This window comes from Sapajus apella, unplaced genomic scaffold (assembly GCF_009761245.1).
Source record: "Sapajus apella isolate SASKATOON/1434 unplaced genomic scaffold, GSC_monkey_1.0 scaffold38, whole genome shotgun sequence".
Classification (NCBI taxonomy): Eukaryota; Metazoa; Chordata; class Mammalia; order Primates; family Cebidae; genus Sapajus; species Sapajus apella.
The window spans coordinates 16,601,115-16,625,304 of record NW_022436978.1 but is presented as its reverse complement, the minus strand read 5'-3'; the positions used below and the strand labels follow the sequence as shown (position 1 = coordinate 16,625,304).

The window sequence follows — 24,190 nt, the reverse complement described above, 5'->3', positions numbered from 1 at the left end:
CCTAAGAATGAATGAATGTCTGATAACTAGATTTACTCTTATAGAAGGAGGGTTGGCAAATACGAAAGCTATTCAGATGATTGTCAGATGGCTTCTAAGCTCAAGGCATCAAGCAAGGTACTTTGGGAGTGTTAGTTCACTCATGATCTTAGCCCTCAGAGAGGTCATAGTCGAATAGGGGAAGTAACACATACCCCAAAATTCGCATGTAGGTAATTAAAGGAGGCACAAACAGTGCTGGGGAAGTTGGGAAGACTCCAGGTTGTGGAAATATGATGGTTTTTTTGCCTTTTTCTAAACAGTTAAATTTTGTAGGCATGCCTTCTTTTAAATTTTTAATTTCATTGTTTTCAAGTGGATATAATAATGAACTCTAGACAAAATAAGTGTTGCCTAGGAGAAACCCTAGAGAAATTTCTTTTGATTATTAGATAACAGAATTTAATAAATATTTGAGTGCCTCCTGGAGAAATCAGAGGTGATTAAGGCAAGATCCTTTCCTTAACAAATTTAATCTAGTAGATATTTGAATTGTTTGCTTTTAGCATATCAATTTTTTTTTTTTTTTTTTTTAAGATAGAGTCCTCTGTCACCCAGGCTGGAATGCAGTGACATGATCTCATTTCATTGCGACCTTCGCCTCCTGGGTTCAAGCGATTCTCTTGCCTCAGCCTCCCAAGTAGCTGGGATTACAGGATCCACTACCACACCCAGCTAATTTTTTTATGTTTTTAGTGGAGACAAGAGTTTCACCATGTTGGCCAGGCTGGTCTTGAACTCCTGACCTCAAGTGACCCTTTCATCTCGGCCTCCCAAGGTGCTGGGATTACAGTCTTGAGCCACATGCCCAGCCATTTTTAGCATAATTTTGATGTTTGAAATGATTTTTTGAAGTTGTTTAATTGTTTACACTGTAATTTGCACTGTTAATTTGCTTAGTAAATTTTCTTTATGGATAATATACATGTAAATTTCAGCCAAATTCCAAATTAATGTTTTTGAGTTTGAAGTTTTATAGTTATTTTTCCTTTTTTTTTAATGGACGATAGGTTTTAGTGCTGCCCAGGCTGGCCCCAAATGCGTAGCTTCGCCTCCTGAAGCTCAGGGCGACTGGCCTGAGCCATTGCGGCTCCCGAAGTTTTATAGTTATTTTAAAAGACAGTAGTATTCCCTATAACTTTGCATCTTGAAAATAGCAAGAAATGCAATTCTAGGATGAGACGCAGATTTCGTGTGGATTTTTTGGCTTATAATTAGCATTTTATATTATGTTTCCTTGTAGATCTTTTTTTTTTTTTTCCTTTTTTTTTTTTGAGGCTGAGTCTCTGTTTCACAGGCTGGAGTGCAGTAGTGTGATCTCAGCTCACTGCAACCTCCCCCTCCTGAGTTCAAGTGATTCTTATGCCTCAGCCTCTTAAGTAGCTAGGACTACAGGCATGAGCCACCATGCCTGGCTAATTTTTGTATTTTTAGTAGAGATGGGGTTTCACCATGTTGGCCAGGCTAGTCTTGAACTCCTGACCTCAGGTGATCCACCCACCTCAGCCTTCCAAAATGCTGGGATTACAGGTGTGAGCCACCATGCCCGGTCTTTTTTTCTGTATTTTCAAGTGTCTAATTCAATGCCCAGCATCTGCTAATAGCTCAATAAGTACATTTAAAAATGAACGTGACTTTGTTGTCTGCTGCTTTTGATTCTTGTCACCTCCCAAGTCTTTGAAAGCATGCCCGTACTAGTGTATTCACTCTCTCCCATTTCTTTCACTTGACTTTAAAAACTGCTTTCTTTAGATCAGAATCAAGCTTTGCGACTCTGTCTGGGTAGCACTAGTGTTGGAGGTCAGTATGGCGCTATCTCTGCCCTCAGTATCAACAATGATTGCTCAAGACTTCTTTGTGGCTTTGCTAAAGGACAGGTAAGATATGAACTTTCTTTAATTCATAAGACAAAGTTAAAATAAGATCAATTAAAAAAACTAATGTCTTTAGGTCAACATTTCAAAGACCAAGATATGTGTTATGAAGTAATGTGCTTGTAGAGCTAACCAGAGATTGCTGAGTCTGATTTTTGTCTTGTTCAAAATTTTACATGATTGTTGTCGACTGACCCAGAGTCTGTAGTTTTTTATTCCTAGTTCATGTGTCTACTTGAGTAAATACTTTTTGTAAGCCCACCAGGGGTGTTACATAAAATGTACTTCCGTACAGTCCTATAAATAATCGAGGCTGCTTTTTAGAAAGATTATGTGTTCCTGGATAAGTATTTTTGCATTTCTTTCTACTTCTGAAACTGGCAGTAGGGTATGGTTTTTTCATCTTCTGATTTACACATCACTAGCTGGTTTGGCAGTATGTCCTTCCTATACTTTTTACCAGTGCTCCACAGATTGACTTATTAGAGAAATATCTTTTATCTCTCAGCATGAGAACAACACTTAAAATCTAAAGAGAAAAGTGGGACGGGTAGGATGAGGGGTAAATGAAGACCGAGTAAAGCTCCATGCTTTAATGGATCTGCACTCTTTAGGTATGTTTTAACTTTATAGTTCTTTGCCTGCAATGTTTGTAGTCCAGGAATAGATTATTTCAGCCAGAAGACAGGATACTTAAGTCTAAAAAAGAGCAATAAATTTGTTTTTAAAGCACTTAGTTGTCTTATAGGTCACCATGTGGGATTTGGCCAGTGGAAAACTTCTAAGATCAATAACAGATGCTCATCCTCCAGGAACAGCAATATTGCATATCAAGGTAATGGCTTTGTTTTCTTTTTCTAATAATTTTGATTATTATGCCTTTGTGTTTCTTTTAAAGTAAATTTCTCTATATTGATAATCAGAGTCCAAAAAATGTATTTAACATGAAGCTGACCATTACCTCATAAATAGACTCCTTAACATAGAGCTGTCTTTTATTTGACTAGTCCAACGTGTTGTTTTTCCAGGTTAAAACCAGAGATGGGCTAGTGTGGAAATACTCAGCTTTAGGTTGTATTGAAGTCTAATCAATGTAATGGCAAAAAGGGCAAATTGATGTGATCCTAGACTGGAGTTTGGCAGGAAAGACGGGCAGCGCCCTGCTGAAACCCATACGGAGCTCTTTAAAGGTCTTTTTACCTTTGTTTAGTTCACCAGAGTTTTATTGCTGAGGCGGTGTGCTCTGTTACTCTTTTTTGGGAGTTGCCTGAGGTTCAAGACACAGATCATGAAAGAAGCAAGGCTCGGATTATGTTTAGAAGCGAATCTATTGGTTTATTTTCTTGCAGGCCTCTAAAGGGAAAGCCTTAAGATCCTAGTCTTGGCTTTCTCCTTACAGGCCTGAAAAAATAAACTGACTTAGGTAACAGATTTCATTTATAAATACAGTGTGAATGGTTGATTCTTCCATGCTGTCAAGCTCATGTTCAGAAGCATAAAAGGTAAAGGATTATAACTAGAGAAGTCTAAAATCAGATCTTCTAGATTTTGATCATGTACACATTTTGTTGCTTAGCTCTGCAGAGCTCTGTCATCCGTAAGTATGCTTTTTAAAGTCTGCAGGCATCTGGAGTTTGTATGTCTGTTTCTAGGTTAGTTACAGAAAGTCTTCTGTGTCAAAGCAGTGTGGAAGCATTTAGTAACAATGAAAACAACCCAGACAAGTAAAAGTGCAGAGAATTTCTCGTCTTGCAGACATCATGGTAATATATCTTGACTGCTTTTCATATGGCTTGTGCCAACTTCTAACATGTTATAGTTGTTTGTAATAGGTCTTATCTCTCTTAGTAGATGAACATCTTTGAAATCAGAATCTTTGTCATTGATTTTTGTGTTTTACTGTAGTAGCTGCTCAATAAATATTTGATTAAAGGAAAAACTAGATGGTGGTGTTTATAAAAGGACAGTCCTTTTGCAGAAAAAACAATATTGGAAGAAAGAACAAGAAATAGATACAGGCGGAGAGAAAAGAGAAGAATGCAATTGAGATGAATAGCATGTAGTAGGAGCCATTGCGTAGCTTGGCGGTAGTGATGAAGGTGGTACATGCGGAAAATGACACTGGAGTAAGATACATGGCTTGACTGTTTCTGAAGTCTTCTGCTGGCATCAGCCACTTGCATTTTAATGCTCCTACACATTGTTCTCCATACCTAACGCTGTATTTCATCAATAACAATTTGGAATTTCAGGCTTTATAGGTAGTGTGTGTGTGTGTGTGTGTGTGTGTGTGTGTGTGTGTATTTATATGAATGCACTACTGTACCAATTTTTATGTACGTTAAAAAGCACGTATACAAGAAATAGAAAATTAAACAGAAATACAAGTTCTGTTATTTTTCCTGCTCTCCAGTGGACCATTATGCACACCCCTAGGGTATATGCTTCCCACTCTGGCAACTGCTCATCTAGGCTGTAAGAGTAAAGTTGTGGGGCTTCTTAACTATGCCTGCGTTCAGATCAAGGAAGAATAATTTTACAGTGGCCTCCTGGACCTCAGCCATCCCTGACCGATAACCTGAGGCATGCCATTTCAGATGGCTCACTCACCTTTGAGTTTAGGGAGGATAGTCACTGAAAATGGTACAAGTTCAGTTTATTCTAGTCTGTGTCCTGCAGCATCGACCATACTTTAGGTCACCTTAGGACTGTCTGTCATGGTGAGTGTTATTTATTAATTATTCTGAGTTTTCTAAGTTAGGTAGTGATAAGTGAAGTATATGCTGTGGAAGAAGATCAAGGAGGTAGCACGTTTTCGGAAGAGTTATATGAAAAGTGAAAACGTTTTAGATGTAGTGGACTTACTTTTCAGTTATTCAGAAGACATACTCAGATAAGTATATTTCTCAAAGACACCAAATATCTTTTAGAGTCTTTATTCTTGAAAACTGGGCAGCTGTAAATGCATCCAAAGAATCTCATTTACTTAATAATAGCAAGTTACAAAAGTTAATATAAGAACCAAAGTAGAGAACTTTAGGGTTTTTATCAATCTTAGTTTGTATTTTTCTTTTATCGTGATGAATGATGGTTTTGCTTTTTGAAAGCCTCTGTTTTTTTTTTTAAAGATATTGGGCCATTCTTACTCTAAATAAAGGTAAGTTTGTATGTTTACAGTGATGAGCACTGAATCTAGCTTAGGTTATTTCAAAGGCTATTAAATGTGTACAGTGTAGTTTTTCAAAGTTGTATAATTTTTTCCTTCTTAATACTTGACTGTTTAAAAATCTACAAGCAAATAAATTCCTTCTCTGTTTAGTTTACAGATGATCCAACTCTCGCAATTTGCAATGACAGCGGAGGCTCTGTTTTTGAATTGACATTTAAGTAAGAGACTAATGGACATTTGTTGACGAATGAAAAGACTAGCTCTGGTTTTAATGATTTGAAATTGAACATGAAGAGGTCTAGAAAGCCCACATAATTGAGAGTAGATTATGACTGTGTATCATAGTCACCTGGGAAGGCTTATGTTAATAGAACAGAGTTCTGGGGCTGGTCCTCCAGAGTTTTATCTCAGTAGGGCTTGGTTGGGATTCTAGACTCCTACTCCCCAGGAGATTCTCATGTGCTATCAAGCTTGGGACCACTGTTCTGCAGTAGCTCACTAATTTTGGCTTAGGCTTAAGGCCCAGTTGATTATAATCATAGTTGGCAGGTGTAAACAGGTTTTTGTTGTCTTAGAATTGCCATGTTTGCTCTTTAAGAGCAGACTGTCTAGATACATCAAAGAACATTTAGGAAGCAGAACATAATATTTATGCTGTATTATGCTTCCGTAAGTTCTTCAAGGTTGACTATCTTTGCTTCTTGTATTTCTCAGCAATGCTAAGCACAAAGTAATTTCTGAAAAAAACATACTTCTTATTCGGTTGATGTTTATTGAGTGTCTCTTATGTGTAGGTATTTATCTAGACCCCAGAGTTACCCCAGAGTTACAGCTGTGAACCAAGCAAAGTTTCTCCTGTAGCAGAAGTTACATTCTAGTTGTGGTAACAGTAAGCCAGCACATAAATGAAATCACTTCAGTTGGGTGTAAGTGCCCTGAAGAAAACAAGACAGGGTATTGTGCTAGATTGCACCTGAGGATGATTCTGGAATGGCTTTCTCAGAAGGGGCAACATCTGGAAAAATGCCAGAATAGTGGCCAGTCAGCAGATGCACAGATCCGAGGAAAATATTCCAGGCAGACAACATTCAGACACAGTGGCTTTGAGATGGCCACGTACTTGGCCTGCTGGGGCAATGGAAGAAGGCAGGCGTGGCTGGAGCGTGACTTTCTCAGGAACACGGTAGTGGGAGAGGAGTGAAGGGAGGAGCCAGAGCATATCCTTTTAAGGCATGGGAAAGAGTTTGGCCTTTATTTTATGTACGGTAGCAAGCCGGTGGAATGTTTTTGGCAAAGAGTAAGTAGATCTGACTGGTGGAATAAAGAGATCATGCCACTGTCCTGTGGAGCTTGGATTGTTGGGGTTGAGAACAGGAGTAGGAAGCTGTTAAAGGAGTCCAAGCAAGAGACAGCAGTGCCTTGCATCGTTGCTGAATTGATGCTGAATTTTCTAATTATGTTTTCAGGAGAGTGATGGGAGTGAGAACATGCGAATCTAGGTGTCTCTTCAGTGGTTCCAAGGGTGAAGTCTGCTGTATTGAGCCTCTGCATTCTAAGCCTGAGTTGAAAGATCATCCCATCACACAGTTTTCATTATTGGCCATGGCATCCTTAACAAAAGTAAGTGTATTTAGAAGTTAAAACTCAGAACTTTTAGAAGCTTTGAATACCATATATGTGAAAATTACAAGGTCAGTATTGAAAACATATTTTTCTCTTAAAGATACTGGTCATTGGATTGAAACCATCCTTGAAAGTGTGGATGACTTTTCCCTATGGCCGGGTGAGTACGTCTCTCCATCTCATTGGCAAAAGGAAGGACCATGTCAGGAGGTTGAGAGAAATGACTTGCAAAGGGTGGATTCTGTGAGATTGTCAGAAAGCTAGACAGGATGAAAGTCAGTGCTTCAGAAAGTGTTGGCTGGACTTGCCTTGAGGTGACCAGAGCATCGTAAGCTGCTGACCAGCACAGTGTCTTAGGGGTCATGAAGCTTGTACTTTTCTACCTTTTCGCTTTAAGCTGTTCTCTCTTAGACGGCATACAGTTGGCTTTTGTTCTTGACGGTCTCAACTTGACAGTCTCTGTATATTGCTGTCCTGGCACTCTGTGGTCACACCTGACTTCATGCATGGATTTTCCTAGAGTTATCAGTGCCCTTCTGAGTGCAGTAAAATTCCCTCATCAGATTTAAAGCTGAAGGATAAGTTGATTTATTGAGTCCACGCCCTGATTTTCAGTGTTTGAAAGACACTTGCTTTTACATGGCTGCTGTGCTGAGACAGGCTTGTACTCGCTGTCTGCAGCTTTGGCGCTCAACCATTGACAGAGGAGATCCACTGTCATATGCGTTGTAGATTGCTACTACATGTGCTTTCCCTGGAGGTATTTTACTTCCTAGCATGTGTTACTCACATCCCAGTTTCCCCTTTCCTTTCTTCTTGGTTGTTTTCAGAGTTGTGATCTTCCAATGTATGTATGAGAAGAGATATTGACAAGGTGGGATGGAGAATGGTGGTACAGAATGCTGGCTTGTGCAGAAAGCATCCCTATAGTGAAAGAGCTCACTTTTGTTTTCTTGTTGGTAACCTGTGCATCTCCGGACCGCAGGTCTATCCTTTCAGATGGCAACGCTGGCTTAGATTGCCATTAACATTCCTTAGATTAGCTTCATTGGTGCATTGAGATTTTTTTTTCATGGTGGTATGTGTTTGCTTCTTTTTGTGTGTGTGTGTGTGTTTGGTTTTTTTTTTTTTTTTTTTGGTATATTTTCAACATTTTATTATAAACATTTTCAAACAAAGTTGAAAGAATTTCACATTGAATACTTGTCTACCATCTAAATTCTATAATTAACATTTACTGCCCTTTATTACGTATCTGTCCTTCTACCCATCCCTCTGTCCACCTATCAAATTATATTTTTTATGTATTTCAAAAGAAATTGCAGAAACCAGTATTCTTTCTTCTAAATATTTAGAATGCATATTATTAGCTAGAGTTGAATACTTCTTTAGGTTTTTCCTTTGGTGTAGAATATACATAACAAAGAAATGCACAGATCTTGAGTGCACATTTCCTGAACTTTGACAAATGTGTAACACTTTTGTAGCCCAAATTCCTATCAAGATGTAGAATATTACCATCAACCTAGAAAGTTCCCCCATGACACTTTCCAGTTAGTTGTTGCTTTAACTGGGAAATTGGGGAAAGTTTTGATCAAGGAACATTAGTCAGATGCTGTTTTGAACCATGGTTTTCTCCTTGTCCCCTTGTTTATTAACTGTGACGACTTTTTTTTTTCTTCTCCCTACTTAGATGGATCCTTCCAGTGTGCCATTGCTGGCCTGGCACTTTGTAGCAGTACATAATTATGTGAATCCAATGCTTGCGTTCTGCAGAGGAGATGTTGTTCATTTTCTATTGGTAAGTCCTAATATGATGCTAGGTCCATTATAAAGCCTCTTATAATTCTTTTTATTCATCAGTAATTTAATAATGTGTCAAAGAAATTTGTCTTACTATCATAAGTCTTTGGAGAGAGAGTGACCGATTTCATTTTTAGCTAAGGCTTTATTGACTAGCATGGGAAAAAGGTGATCACACTCAGCTCCATAACCTCTCATGGTTTCTCAGCTCCATTTCTTTGACTGACAAATAATTAATGGTGTATGTAAATATATAAAGATAGGAACGTGAATATGTACGTATTAATGTATGTATAACTACATGTGTGTGTACTACAAGTTTCACTGAGCACCGACTGTGTTCTCTACACTGTGATGGGCACAGCAGCAATGGAAAGAAGAAAGTATACAACGTAATTTCATCTTTCACACAGCTTATAGTCTTGTTTAAAAGCAAAATCAATATGTTTGTGATTACTACAGAAAACAGTTTAAGGATTGAACTATGTGAGGCAAATCGAGTTGATATAAATTAGGAGTACAAAGTGATTGGTGTGGACTAGAGAGCCCATTGGTGGCTTTATGAAGGATATACTGCAATACGGCAGGAAGGGTGGGTATGCATATGGGGGAAATGAGGTATCTGCCATCGCTTCCTCGCTGGTCTTTGGCCTCAGTGCCTTTTACATATACTGTGGTGTGTGCCAGGAAAGTACTGTGCTATCTTCCATTGTCTCCTACCTCATGATTAACATGGCCTTCCCTGACCTTCTGAACTAGGTTAGTTACATACGTCTTTTGAAAGCATTCAGCACTTAAAAAAAAGAGAGACAAGGTCTTGCAGGTCTCGAACTGAGGCCCAGGCTGACTCTTGAACTCCTGGCCTCAAGCAGTCCTCCCGCCTCAGCCTCCAAATCTTGGGGTGAACCACTGTGCTTGGCCACGTTCAGCACTTTTAAAATTACTTATGTTTTTCTTCCTCACTAGACAGAAAACTCCATAACTCTAGAGACCAACTTTACTGTTAGGTTTCCAGCCAGTAGGACAGTGCTTTTATATTGTAAATGTTTAATAAATGTTTATAGAATTAATGACAGGGAGAAACCTGTGCTGGAAAATGTAATTGAGTATACGGGGAGGATTGCCAGTAGGGGCTTGGCAACCTGTGGCCTATGGGCCAAATCTGGCCTGTCTTCTGTTTTTGTAAATAAAGTTTTATTAGAACATCCCCTGATGCAGCATTTGAGAGTACCACCTTCACTTTCAACTCAACACATTGAAATATTCCTTAATCATTTTCTCCCCAGTCAGTCTCTCTTCAAATATTTCTTGATTCTAAAACGCAAAGTCAGAAATGGGAAGTTTCATTCATGTCCTTCGGTCCCTAGATCCACTGTGATGAGAAGGCTTGTTTTTCCTTGAAAGTATCACCCCTTAACTCTCACTGCAGCCAGCCGTCCTCGTCTAAACACCTAACGCCTGCTTTATTGTAAGAGAAAAACCTTTAATTTTTCTCCTGCCTTCTGTATGTATTCTTTTTTCTACTTTTAGACTGATCTTCTTAAAATGTCACTTTAATCACATCTTTATGATTTTAATTAATTAGGAACCTGTGATGACTCCATTACCAGTCTAGGCAAGCCATTGTTAATCTAGATCGGGGTTACCAAGCTTTTTGTGTAAAGGGCCACACAGCAAATATTTTAGGGTCTGTGGACCATATGTTCTCAGGAAACAGAGAGAGAGTAGTGACTGCCCTTAGTCACATGGATATAATAGTGGAACTTAGAATTAAATAGATTTCTCTACATCCATGTTCATTTTACCAGAGGATCCTTTCTGAAGGGAGAAGTGATTTAGTGAAGTGAAGGTGGGTCCACGTGAAAGCTCCACATTAAGTGGTCTCAGAGTTCTGTTAAGATACCAGGTGAGGCCAACACTGTAAGTGATGAGACCAGAAGGCAAGGAGAACTGTGACTTAAAGGGAAAGAACCATAACACTACTGTGGGGAGTGCAGGAAAGCCCAGGTGGAAGTGAGTGTCAGGAATTTCAGGTGGCCAGGTGTATCTTGTGCTTTATATTTTTTCTTCAGGGATCTGTTACCTGGGAGCGGACGGGGAGGAAGCTAATGATTAGGGTGACTAAGGATAGAGAGTGTATAGGTGCAAACATATTAATGGAAGATTGACACAGTCCTTTTGGGAAATTTTGGGCTGTTAGAGTTACACAAGGGAACTTCAAAAAGTTTGTGGAAAAATGGAATTAAAAAATAAAAATAAATTTTATTTCTCAACATAAGCTTCATCTTGTTCAAGATACTTTTAAAAATGATGATACCAGCCATATAGTCCATCCCTAAAGAACTGAAGGTCTTGGGAATTTAACTGTCAATGCAGCCTTTTTTACATTATTAACCAAAGAAAAATAAGTTTCCTTTACAGACTTTTTCTAGATAAGGAAACAAAAGTCACAAGGAGCCAAATTAGTACTATACAGTGGATGCCTAAGGATTTCCCATCGAAATGCTCTCAAAATTGGCCTTGTTTGATGAGAGCAGTGAGCAGGAACATTGTAGTGGTGGAGGACTCTTTGGTGACGTTTTCCTGGGCGTTTGTCTGCCAAAGCTTTGGCTTTCTCAAAACACACTCGCAATAAGCAGATTTTATTGTTCTTTGGCCCTCCAGAAAGTCAACAAGCAAAATACCTTGAGCATCCCAAAAAATTGTTGCCACTCTGGGAGGCTGAGGCAGATGGATCATGAGGCCAGGAGTTCAAGACCAGCCTGACCAAGATGGTGAAACCCCATCTCTGCTAAAAATACAAAAATTAGCCAGGCGTGGTGGCAGGTTTCTGTAATCCCAGCTACTCAGGAGGCTGTGGCAGAGAATTGCTTGAACCTAGGAGGTGGAGGTTGCAGTGAGCTGAAATGGCATCACTGCATTCCTACCTGGGCAACAGAGCAAGACTCTGTGTCAAAAAAAAAAAAAAAAAACAAACCAACCTGTTACCATGACCTTTGCTCTGGCCTGGTCTGCTTCTGCTTTGACCGGACCACTTCTGCCTCTTCTCCCATTGCTTTGCTTGTGCCTTCTCTTCAGGAGCACACTGGTAAAGTCATGTTTTATCTCCTGTTACAGTTCTTCAAAGAAATGCTTCAGGATCTTGATTCCACATGTTTAAAATTCCCATCGAAAGCTTTGCTCTTGTCTGCAGCTGATATGGGCACAACTGTTTTGGCACCCATCAAGTAGAAAATTTGCTCAACTTAAATTTGTCAGAATAGTGTACGCTGAACTGGTTGAGATGTTTGTGGTGTTGGCTGTTGTTTCTGCTGTTAATCATTGATCTCTTTCAAATAGGGCATGAACAAGATGAATATTTTTCCTCGCTAATTGCTGAGTATGGTCTACAGCTGCAGGCTTCACCTGTAACATCATCTCATTCCTTCTTAAACCAAGTTACCCATTATTTCTCTTGGGGCATTGTTCCCATAAACTTTTATTAAGCATCAGTGATTTTACTATTCTTCCACCGAAGCTTCGCCATAAATTCGATGTTTGTCCTTGATTCAATTTTAGCATAATTTATGTATAAATTCTGCTAAAATTAGTTGCTCTTTGGGGCTCTTTTCAAACTGACGTCTTATCCTGCTTAATGCCTCAAGCTAGATCCTTTTCAGACATGTTAAAACAAGTTAATGTGAGTTTATTTTGGTGCAAAAAGTTTTTGAGATCCGTGCACTGTTTTTTTCATGGTGTGCATTTTCCATGAACTTTTTGAAGTCCTCTCAGAACAGTATTATAGTTCAGGAAAGTCTGGTTTATATCACTACAGCATCTTTTCTCCTTTCATGAACTTTTGACTTCCTCACACCATGTCACCGTTCCTTTTTGTACTTTAATTTTTGTCATTGATGTGATAAAGTTAAGTTGTTCTGAATTATTACATCACAGCATTTTTTGATACTGACAACTAGACCACTCCCAGATATGCCCTGCATTTTGGTGTAAATAATGGAACAAATAATTTTTTAAAAATTTTCATAATCATTTCATTATCAACATTTTTGGCTAATCTACAGTGAATGGGATAATGGGTAAATGTGATACTCTAGGTGGAGTATAATTAAATAAAAAGTCCCTCAAACAGTAGCTGGTTTTTAGGTTGTTTTTATTTCATCATCAGGTAAAGAGAGATGAATCTGGAGCAATACATGTTACTAAGCAAAAGCATCTTCACCTATACTATGACCTCATCAACTTTACTGTGAGTATTATTCAAATTAAATATCCCCATTTATTTCATGTAATTGTTCTGAATCTGTAGTATATGAAAGCTACCAGGATTTCTGCCAAGAATTACTACCTTTAAGATCATATGAAATATGGACAGCCAGGCACCGTGGCTTGTGCCTTTAGTCCCAGCTACTTGGGAGGCCGAGGTGAGATAGCTTAAGCCCAGGAGTTCGAGGCTGTAGTGCTCAATGATCGCTCCTGTGACTTGCCACTGTACTCCAGCCTGGGCAATATAGTGAGACCCTGTCTCTTAAAAAGAAAAAAGTATGTATCTATATATGTGTGTGTGTGTATATATGTATCTGTATAGAAACAGACACACACACACAGAGAGAGAGAGAAAGAGAGGAATGAAGTCCCAGTTATATTGAATAAAGTCTGAATGTGGTGTGAGGCCACTCATTATTGCCTTTCAGCCTGTGTCCTGCTGAACACAGGCAGGATTAGAAATTTCATGTCTGGTTTAGCTCAAAGGGAAGTTTGGCTTCAGAAGTATGTAGGTGAGTTTTTTGAGGATCATTGCCCTGCTTTCCCTGTAAAACATTTTTTGTATTTTTGAGCTTTTCTTAATTTCCTGTGGCTAAAATCTTTGCAGAGTTCTCTTTCTACTATGCCTCCCAGTCCTGAGTGACTTCTTGGTTTAAAAAGAGAGATTTCTTTTTGTATCAAATTTTATTTTTTCTCTCTCAAACAGCTTGTTAATTTTGAGAACAGGGTAATTATAATATTTCTGTGTTCCCATCATTAGTACATTTTAGCACATCAGTGTCTGGGGTCCAGTAAAACATTCTGCAGATGCATGAATATAGGCATAAATAGAAGTCATTTTTCTAATAAAAAGACTGAAGAAGAGTTTTTTTCCCCAACTTGAAACTGTGTAATTTTTGTAGGATACAGAAGAAATAGATCTTTTCTTTACATGATTTATTAATTGTATGTTACATTTTTAACTCACAATTGTTTAGAAATAATTCATACACATTTTATGAAATAATTTTGTTGAGACTCTTAGAAGACATCATTGTTGTCATCACCAGAGCTGTCTTGTTGAATCACGTCGCATAGCTTTTCAGAATTTATCATCTTCGCTTCTGTTTCAGATGTTTGAGATACAGTACTTTAAAAACCTGCACAAGTTTGTCACTGGAAAATTTTTTCCCCAGCCATATGTAACCATTCTAACAATAGGACAGTTGGTGTTTTTAGTGACCCTGTGGCATATCCATAGTGTGACCATGAACTGCATTGCTTTGTAAATTACCTGTAAAAGGCTTATTTACAGCAATGTCAACACTTTCAGCTCTGTGGGTCTAATCTCAGGAATAATTACTAGACTTATTGAGGTTCATTTTTTTTCTGCCATTCTTTTGTTTTCATTTAAACAGGTGACCTTTGGAAGTACCTAAGAGTTAGCACTGATTAAAGTTGTATAAGGCTAAATAATGTGATTTTTCCTAGAAAATACTTTGTTTTTCTAAATAAAATAATTTAGAGAGCACCTTGTAAGAGCTTTCTGTAAAAGATTTGCATATCAAACTCCCTGTTTTCTGAAAGAGATTTTTTAGAGGAGGAGAGGGGAACAAACTCTTCCCTTAGAGTGGCTAATATACAGTATTAGAGTATATTTTTAGCATATGTTAGAAGAAAATCTATTTTCAACTTGGTTATCTTTAATTGGGCATTACGCAAAGAATATCTGATGACATAGACTAGAACGTACATATACACCAGCATGAATACCAGAGACATAAAGTGCAGAGGAAGTGCTTGGCTCTGGTCACTTCTGGATCCTAATTGAACAGATTCGAAGATTTATTTATTGGGAAAGGAATAGAATTGCCAAAAAATTTTTTGAAAATAAGTAATCTGATTTTATACATAACCCAAGAAATTTGTTAAAATGGCATCCTTCAGAAGATCTTTAAAGTTATTATTGTTAGTACTTTTAAAATTATAATAGTACTTATGAAAGAACATTTGGGAGATATAGAGAAATAGAACAAAGAAGTCTCATAATTTTAAGAGAGATTTTGAAGGAAGTAGATTTTTAAAATAGCTTTCTTTCATTTTAATATATTTTAAAATATGTATTCCTTCAGTGCTAACAGTTGTCCTTTGACCTGCTAGGTTCATGAGCTTTACCTTGTTCTTTTGTTTCAGCAATATCATAAAAACTAGAAATGCTGAGTTTGTCATGATACTGAAGCCATTTGTACCAATTGCTTTTAAAAATCTTTTATAAAAACTGTACACTCTAGTCTACCTACAGCAGTCATCTTTTACGCTATGAAAGTGTCATTGTTAACACTTTGAAAAGTCAATAGTGTATTCTACCTCCTTACTGTTCTCTGGGCTGTCACTGAGGAGTTCTTGCTTTGATTGCGTTGCCTTGTAAACTGTTAAATGGATAAAGTCCTCAGTGTAGTTTAATTGAGCAGCCAAGCTTTCTTCTTGACCCAAATGATGATGCAGATGTGGTCTCACTTTTGTTTTGCTGTGTGCTTGAATTACAGTGGATAAATTCCCGCACAGTCGTGCTCTTAGACAGCGTGGAGAAGTTGCATGTGATTGATCGGCAAACACAGGAGGAACTGGAGACGGTGGAGATCTCAGAAGTTCAGCTGGTCTACAACAGTAGCCATTTCAAATCACTGGCCACTGGAGGAAATGTTAGCCAGGCACTGGTAAGGATAATCAGTTGTCTTGGCATTGCATTGATAAACTTGGTATTTTGTTATAGTTGTTTTAGAAATAGGAACTCTGGGGTGTTATCTTTTTCTCTGTTGAAGTGTTTCTTTAAAAGCCACTAGGTTCAAGTGGGTGTGGATATTCTTATAAGTGTTTAGGAACACAAGCTAAAACAATAAATTTTGTCCCCTTCTATTCAGAAATGTGACTTATTTTACTTAATACCAAAGTGTTTTAATTTTTATACTAAAAATAATGAAGTATAATGGAAAATTTTTGAGAAATTGTAAAATCAAAATATTTTCAGAAAGCTTAATCTGGCAGTGATAAGCCTGATAGATTTAAGGGATAAATAATTACAGATAGTTCCTTATGAGGCTTTGAAAACATTTGAGTGATCATTGTAAAGGCTTGAACAGGTATGGTCGCTGTGGGTATTAGAAAGCAAAGATGGCTTTAAGAGAAAGAAGATATTTTAAAATAGGTGATAGATGAAATGTAGGAGGCTAGAGAGAAGGAAGGAACAACAAAGCTATGGTCTTAGCGTTAATTTTGTATCATTGAGCAACTACAGTAATGGCCTTAAGCAATTTCCACAGATAGTTCATAGTTCAATCGCCTTGAATTGTGATCTCATGTTCCTAAACCATGAATTTTTAAGTAGGAAATTTAGACCATTGTGAGACTTCCTTGCATACTTTTTTGAAAAAAAAATAGTAATGATGATCATATTTAATGAGTGAATATGTAGGCTTTGCTTAAATCTTCCTCATATTATAACTTCAGAGCATAAAATATATATGAAAGGGTCTTCCAGCCTCCCACTTTAAAAACCAAGGAAAGTCAGAGTAAGAAATGATAGTGCAATGTAATTCACTAAGTGATAATAATAATTACTGTCCCACACTGTTATTTTCCTGTGTTTGAATGGTATTAAAAATACCAGTGGACTTTGAACTTGTACTTTTAGCCAAGATAGAGTTGTCGGGGATTTGATTTACTCTCCTGCTTGAAATAACCGAAGGAGGAGGAAGAGGAGGAGGGGGAGAAGGGAGAGGAGAAGAGGAAGAAAAAACAGCAGCTCTCAAGATACTGAACACCTGTGATGACGGACAGCAATCTCTCACAAAACGGGGAACAAATGATGTGAACTCTATGATTGTCGTAGCTTCCGGCCTTGAGAGAGTGTGTGGGCTGTGGAAGAACCCAGCTGGAGTATGGAAGACCCCATGAGTTGAGAAGACAGAGTCTAGATTGCAGGAAGACAAAATTGGGTTGAGTTTGTAGGACAGAGCACTGGAGAAAAGAGCACTACGAAAGAGTCCCCGTTGAGTTCCTCAGACTACGGATCAGCAAATGCATATGAGGAAGCTGCCCAAGGACCAGGAAAGAGCCATTTGAAAGGTTTAGAGGGAACCACGTCTAGTGCTCACACAGGGCTAAAAACAGTGCTTGTTACACCAGCCAGAATGGAAAGTTTCATGATTCACAGGGCATCGGGTAGAGTACTCAGAGGCATCTTGCCTCATGAGGACTAGAATAAATACCACACTGGTCCCAACTGACACATCTTAAAAGTAAGACCAGAAAGGATCAAACCATTTCCAAATCACTTATCTCCTAGAACAAAGCACAAGAATATTAATAGGAATACAGAAAGATCCAGAAACCAGCAAAGTAAAATTCACAATGTCTGCCACCCAATTAGAGATTACTAGGTATACAAAGAAGAAGAACCACCTGTGGCCAGGCGCGGGGGCTCACGCCTGTAATCCCAGCACTTTGGGAGGCCGAGGTGGGTGGATTGCTGAAGTCAGGAGTTTGAGACTAGCCTGACCAACATAGTGAAACCCTGTCTCTACTAAAAATCCAGACAAACAAAAAATTAGCTGGGCGTGGTGGTGGGCGCCTGTAATCCCAGCTACTTGGGAGGCTGAGGCAGGAGGATCACTTGAACCTGGGAGGTGGAGGTTATAGTGAGCTGAGATTGCTCCACTGCACTCCAGCCTGGGTGACAGAGTGAAGCACTGTCTTCAAAACAAAAGTTAGACATTGAATTACCAACCTGACCCAGAAGTTCTGCTCCTAGGTATGTTCCCAAAAGAGTTGAAAACACATGTTAACATAAAAACTTGTATATGAACATACATGGCAGTATTATTCTTAATAGCCGAAGAGTGAAAACGATCTAAATATTCACCAACTGGTAAATGGATGTACAAAATGTGGCATAGCCATTTAACAGGATACTCTTCCACAGTAAAAAGTGTGTCAGCTGATACTTGGCTACAACGTGGATGAACCTCAGAAACACTAAGTGAAAGAAGACATGCAAAAAGAGTACATTTTGTTTAATTCTATTCGTATAAAATGTCCAGAAAAGGTGAATTTAGTTTACAGAGACAGATGTGCATTAGTGATTACCTGGGTTTGGAGGTGGGAATGGGATTGACTACAGATGGGTACAAGGATCTTTGAAGAATGATGACAATGTTCTCAAAATGGATTTTGATAATGGCCAAACAACTATAAATTTACTAAAAAAATCACTGAATTGTGTGTCTAATGAGTGAATTTTATGGTGTCAGTTATATCTCAGTACTGTTGTTTAACAAAAGCAATTCACTGTTTAAAACAAAAATAATGTGTTGTAAAGTTTGTGATAGATAGAAGCAATATATATAACAAAAATAGCACATAGTGCCAGGATGTAGGAGATGAAAGTACATCATTGTAAGGTTCTTACAGCATGTGTCAAATATTATTTAAATGTTGACTGAGATAAGTTGCACATTGTAAACTATAATCACTAAAAAAGAGGTGTAACTAGTAAGTCGTTAATAGTGACAAAATGAAATGTTAAAAAATATTAAATACAAAGAAATATTTTTAAAAAGATACAGTGGCTCATGTCAGTAATCCCAGCACTTTGGGAGGCCAAGGAAGGAGAGCTGCTTGAGCCTGGGAGTTCAAGGTTACAGTGAGCTGTAATCACACCAGCACTACAGCCTGGGTGACAGGGTGAGACTCTGTCTCTTAAAAAAAAAAAAAAATTGTACTAGTAAGAAACAATTAGTAAGGTAATAAATCTTAACCTAACCATATCGGTGATTCTAAACATTTCAAGTAAAAGGTACAGATTATTAGCTAGAAAAAATAAGAACCAACTACATACTATCTACAAAAAACTCTACATTAAACCTACATTTTGTCTACCAAAAAACGTGTTAAGTTAAAAGGTTGGAAAAAGATAGATCATGCAAACACTAATCATGACAATGTCTATATTAATTCTAGTCTAAGTGGATTTCAGATTAAGGAATATTGTCAGAGATGAAGAGAAATTTCAAAATAATAAACAGGTTAATTAAGAAGAGAAAACAATCTTAAAAATTTAAGCACCCAATAACAGGACTGTAATGCAGGTGAAGCAAAAACTGATGGAACTGAAAGGAGAAACAGACAAATCCACAATTATAGTTAGAAATTTACTAGCTTGTCTCTCAGTAATTAATACAATAAGTACATGGAAAATCATTAAGGGTATAGAAGACTTGAAAAAACACAATTGACCAACTTGACCTAATTGACATTTATAGAATATTCCACTCAATAAAAGCAAATTGGCAGTTTTTTTCAATTGCACATGAAGCTATCATCAGTATTGAGTACATGTGATCCCACTTCACACCCTCTAGAATGAAACCAAAATTCAACAAATTGGAAAATACCGGAATTATCAGGATGAATCTGGAGAAAACTCAAATATTTGGAAGTTAAACAACGTTTTAAAATAATCCATGGATAAAGAATAAATGACAAAGAAAAATAGAAACTATTTTGAGCTGAATGAAAATGAAATACAAAATATCAGAATCTGTGGCCTACACTTAATTCATTTTTGAGGGTGATTTATAATATTAAATACTTCTATTAGAAAAGGAGAAATATTTATGAAATCAATTATTTAAGCATCTCTCTTAAACAGAAAAAAGAAAAATAGACTGAAGGAAGAAATATTAATAATAAAGATGAACACAAATCAGTTAAGTAGAAAATGGACAAACAGCAGAGAAACATCAAAGAAACCAAAAGGTGGTTCTTTGAAAGATGGATAAAATTGATAAACCTCATGCAAAACTGATCAAGAAAAAAAGAACATACAATTGCCAATATCAGGAATGAGAGAGTTGATATTACTATACAGTGTGCAGATATAAGAGGGTAATATGAATAATTTTATGCCTATAAGTTCAATAGCTTTAGATGAAATAGAGAAAAATCCTTAAAATATGCAAATTACCAAAGCTGACTTCAAAAGAAATAGAAAATCTAAGTGGTCATATACATGTTAAATAATTTTGTAATTAAAAGTCTTTCTACAAAGAGACTCCAGGCCCATATTGCTTCATTGGTGAAGTATTCCAAAGATTTAAGGAAAGAATAGTGCAAATTCTACACAAAAGCATCTTTTACAAAATAAGAGAAGGGAGCTTAATTCATTTTATGAGCCTAGCATAACTCTGATAATAAAACCAAAGATACTGTAATGAACAGTATAGACCAATATTCTCATGAGCACAGATACAGAAATCCTTAACAAAATATTAGCAAATAGAAACCAATGTATAAAATGAGTAATAAATCATGATCAAATGGTGTTTATCCAAAGTGTGCAAGGCTGGTTTAATATTTGAAAATTGACCAGGTGTGGTGACTCACACCCGTAGTCCCAGAGGCCAGGAATTTGATGCCAGCCTGGGCAACATGGTGAAACCTTGTCTCTGCAAAAAATACAAAAATTAGCTGGGCATGGTGGCACATGCTTATAGTCCCAGCTATTCAGGAGGCTGGAAGATCGCTTGAGTCTGGAGGCAGAGGTTGCAGTAAGCCAAGATGGTGTCACTGCACTCCAGCCTGCATGAAAGAGAAAGATTTTTTTAAAAAAAAAAAAAAAAAAAAGAAAATTTGAAAATCAGTGTTATTTACTGTGTTAATAGATTGAAGAATAATAACCATAAGGTTATCTCAGTAGATGCAGAAAAAACATTTGACACAATTCAATATCCATTCCTGATAAAAACTCTTAGCAGACTAGGAATTGAAGGGCACTTCTTTAACCTGATAATAAAGGGCATCTATTAAAGTCCTATATGTAGCTAACATCCTTAAAGTAACTCTGCTAAAAAAAAAAAAAAAAACATCCCTGAATCTGATGAAGTCTCCTTTTGAGAAAACGTAGAAGACATGTTATGCAGTTCCCTGGGGATACAGTTGCAAAATCCAAGTAGTGGGAAACTACATAATAAGTGTTTCAGCCTTCTTCAACAAATGAACTTCAAGAGAAGTAAAGGATTGAGAGAGATGGAAGCAAAACCTATAGATCAGAGAAAACTTAAGAGAGAAGGTCCAATAGTGAACCTTTTTAAGATCTTAATTCAGACAAATGAAATGTATAAGAGCAAAACAACAAACCTCAACAGCACTTGGTATTTATGAGACAATTTAAAATCCAAACACTGATTGGATATTTAATATTGAGGAATGATTATTGATTTTTAAAAGTGTGTTAATGGAATTGTGATTATGTTTAAAAGGACTCTTTTTAAAAATGTGTACTGAATTTTTATAAGTGAAGTACTTAAAATTTGGGATTCACTTCAAAATTATCCTGTGTCCTAGGGAAGTGGTGGAAATTACAGATGAGACAAGATTGGTGACGAGTTGGTCATTGATGCTACTGGTTCATAGATACATTCAGGGATGACTCAATTGTTCTTTCTACTTCTGTATAGATTTAAAAATTCCCACAATAAAAAGCTAAGAAAAGTTATAGCCATCAGTTATTGACCACATGTATTTTGGGAGATTTTTAAATATTAACGTATTTAAGCATTAGAGAAACTTTGCAAGGTTTTTCAAAGATGAGAAGACTGTCAAAGGTTTGAAAGTTGCTTCACACTATACAAATGTATGTAAGTGGCAGAGCCAAGATTTGCAACCCAGATTATCAATGAGTTTTTCTTCTATTTTGCTGCTGTGCTGACTCCCATATTCCTCACTGCTTTGTCATCTGCTCTCTTCTTGTGATTTATGTTGATATTTATTTCAAAGAACTTGGAAGTGCCATTTTCAATCAGCCCCATTCTTTGCCAAAAGCAATGACAATGTTTGTCATCCAACATGGGCAGGACGAAACAGTTTTCCTTTAGATTTGGAAAGTTGGCATTCTTCCTCCCTTTTCCACATTATTCTGAAAATTAAAAGGCTATATACATAAACAGAGAATTTGGTTTTTTTCTGTCACTTCTGCTGTCAAACTGATGAATGACATCAGTTTCATCTCCCACTCACTTACGGGATGAAACTACATTGACCTAAAATGTTGTCTCTATAGTTGACAGTCGTTAAAACTTAATGAGACTTCCAGTGCATGTACTTTTTACCTTTTTTGTGTGTATTTTTTTTTTTCCAGGCTTTGGTTGGAGAGAAGGCTTGCTATCAATCCATCAGTAGCTATGGTGGTCAGATCTTTTATTTGGGGACAAAAGTAAGCTCTTTCACTCTGTGGGTTGGTATTTGTATGTATCAGGATAGTTGAGGCTGAAGGCCTGGTAAGGAGGGCAGTGTATTGTGAATATTGATCAGCACTTATCCAAAATGCTTTGTGGTTAGGTAGTCATGCTTTTTAGTTGATATTTTTTTTCCTCCAATTTTAGACATATTCTTTACTTTTGTTTAGGTGTTGGCTACTAGGATGCATATTTTCTTGATTCACAGATGTGCTTTTATAAGCTTTCTTCACATTTATGTTTTCATGACCAGGCAGCTACCTAATCATGGATATTTGTCATGTAATTAAGGTGGCCATTAGCTTAGATCAGTCTAGGATGCTGATTAAAATGCATTGAGATATTTGACTTAGAATAGTATCGTTGGAATAGGAACTTTTTGTACCTCAGTTTATCTCAATTTGTTTCTTTTCTTTAAAAAAATATATGGAGAAACATTCCTTCATTATTAAAATTTAATCAAAATATTGCCAAGTCAGTGGAGGGAAGTGGGCTTGGGCTTTCCTTGCCCCTTGTCCATGGATTAACCCCTTGGACGGTAGACCTTTAAATATTTGACTTACTCTTTAATGTGGGTTCTAGGCCAGGTGTGTTGGCTCATGCCTGTAATCCCAGCACTTTGGGAGGCCACCTTGGGCAGATCACATGAGGCCAGGAGTTCAAAACCAGCCTGGCCAACATGGCGAAACCCTGTCTCTAGTAAAAATACAAAAATTAGCCAGTAGTGGTAGCAGGTGCCTAAATCCCAGCCACTTGGGAAGCTGAGGAATGTGAATTGCTTGAACCTCAGAAGCAGAGGTTGCAATGAGGCAAGATTGTGTTGCTGCTCTCCAGACTGGGCAACAGAGCAAGACTGTCTAAAAAAAAAAAAATGGTTCTTGAAGACCCATTAGTAAATTCTAAGATATACTTCTAATTGTAGTATGAAATGTTTTTACTGAAAAAGATGTCAAATGAGATGTGGGACTAGGACAAATGTGTCTCCTAAATAAGTCTGTTAAAGGTGATCATCTTAATTTCCATGTCTTTACTTTCCAGTCTGTTTATGTGATGATGCTGAGGAGCTGGAGAGAGGTGAGCTCAAAGCAATTTCAAGTGTTAGAGCTACTGAATTAGTAGCTTCTTAGCATTCCTGTTTTGACTTTCAGAAGAATATTGTTTGGTAGGGTTCTTAATTTCAGAAGTGTACATGAAAACCATGATAGCTGTTAGGTACTTGATTTGCTAGAGCTGACTGTGTAAGGTAGAATTAGGTTGGCTACGTATATTAGAAAATTCAAAATAATAGTGGCTTAGACGAGATTTCTGTCTCGTGTAAAAGCAACCTGGAGCTAGGCGGTCCGCAGCTATTGTAGGAGTTCCATAAGCTTAAGCATGCGATCCTGTTCTGCCGTCTTTGTCTTTGAATCCTGGTCTCAGGGTCATTTTATGATTCATGTGGCTGCTAGAGCTCCAGCTGTTACCACATTTCAGGAAGAAGGAAAGAGAAAAATAAAGGCTGTCTCCTGCCTCTTAAGGTGACATCCCGGAAATGCCAGACAGCACTTCACTTCTCGTTAGCCAGAGCTTAGTCACATTGTTCCCAGTGGCTACAAGGTAGTGCTAGCAATGTCCTTCAGCTGATCTATTGCTGTCTCCAATAAACTAGGGGTTTGTTATTACCAAGGAGGAGGAAATGAATGTTGTGATGAACAACGAGCCATTTCTGCTACGATGACATTCCAGCTATTTCCCCTTTTCATAGTTCGGCCCTGTGGCTGTCTGTACTAGCCTATACAGTCATTACACCATCTAGTGCTTTAAGATATTTTTCTTTGAAATAAGATATTCGCATAGCTACTAAAATAATTTTAGCCACTAAGCAGCAACTTCTGGAAGGATTTTAGATGATATAGGAATTCTGACTGGTGACTGGTCAGACATAGGGGTCTGCTTTCTCTCATTTTTCCATTTTAGAGAGTGGATCATCTCCTGAAACAAGATTGTCTTACAGAAGCCTTGGCCCTTGCATGGTCTTTCCATGAAGGAAAAGCAAAAGCAGTCGTGGGTGAGTAGACAGAACAGCAGCGTGGTAGCCGTGGTTCTCCTGGAGTGGAGGGAATGGGCAGTGCTGAACGCTCAGAGCACTTCAGCCGAGTGCTCAAGCG

At 37.6% G+C, this 24,190-nt stretch overlaps 1 protein-coding gene across 7 annotated transcripts in view; it reads left to right on the top strand.

Annotated features, from left to right (window-relative positions):
* VPS8 (VPS8 subunit of CORVET complex) overlaps positions 1-24,190 on the top strand; it is a 244,417-nt gene that overhangs the window by 40,820 nt on the left and 179,407 nt on the right. For 6 of the 7 annotated variants that reach the window (XM_032298379.1, XM_032298382.1, XM_032298381.1 and 3 more), the window contains 11 exons: positions 1,792-1,916; positions 2,662-2,748; positions 5,233-5,300; positions 6,549-6,702; positions 6,806-6,865; positions 8,399-8,506; positions 12,674-12,754; positions 15,297-15,467; positions 21,947-22,021; positions 23,082-23,117; positions 24,000-24,090. In XM_032298379.1, coding sequence (XP_032154270.1) covers positions 1,792-1,916; positions 2,662-2,748; positions 5,233-5,300; positions 6,549-6,702; positions 6,806-6,865; positions 8,399-8,506; positions 12,674-12,754; positions 15,297-15,467; positions 21,947-22,021; positions 23,082-23,117; positions 24,000-24,090 — 1,056 coding nt within the window. Of the gene's footprint in view, positions 1-1,791; positions 1,917-2,661; positions 2,749-5,232; positions 5,301-6,548; positions 6,703-6,805; positions 6,866-8,398; positions 8,507-12,673; positions 12,755-15,296; positions 15,468-21,946; positions 22,022-23,081; positions 23,118-23,999; positions 24,091-24,190 lie in introns of those variants that run through there. The other variant, XM_032298385.1, reaches the window with a different exon arrangement.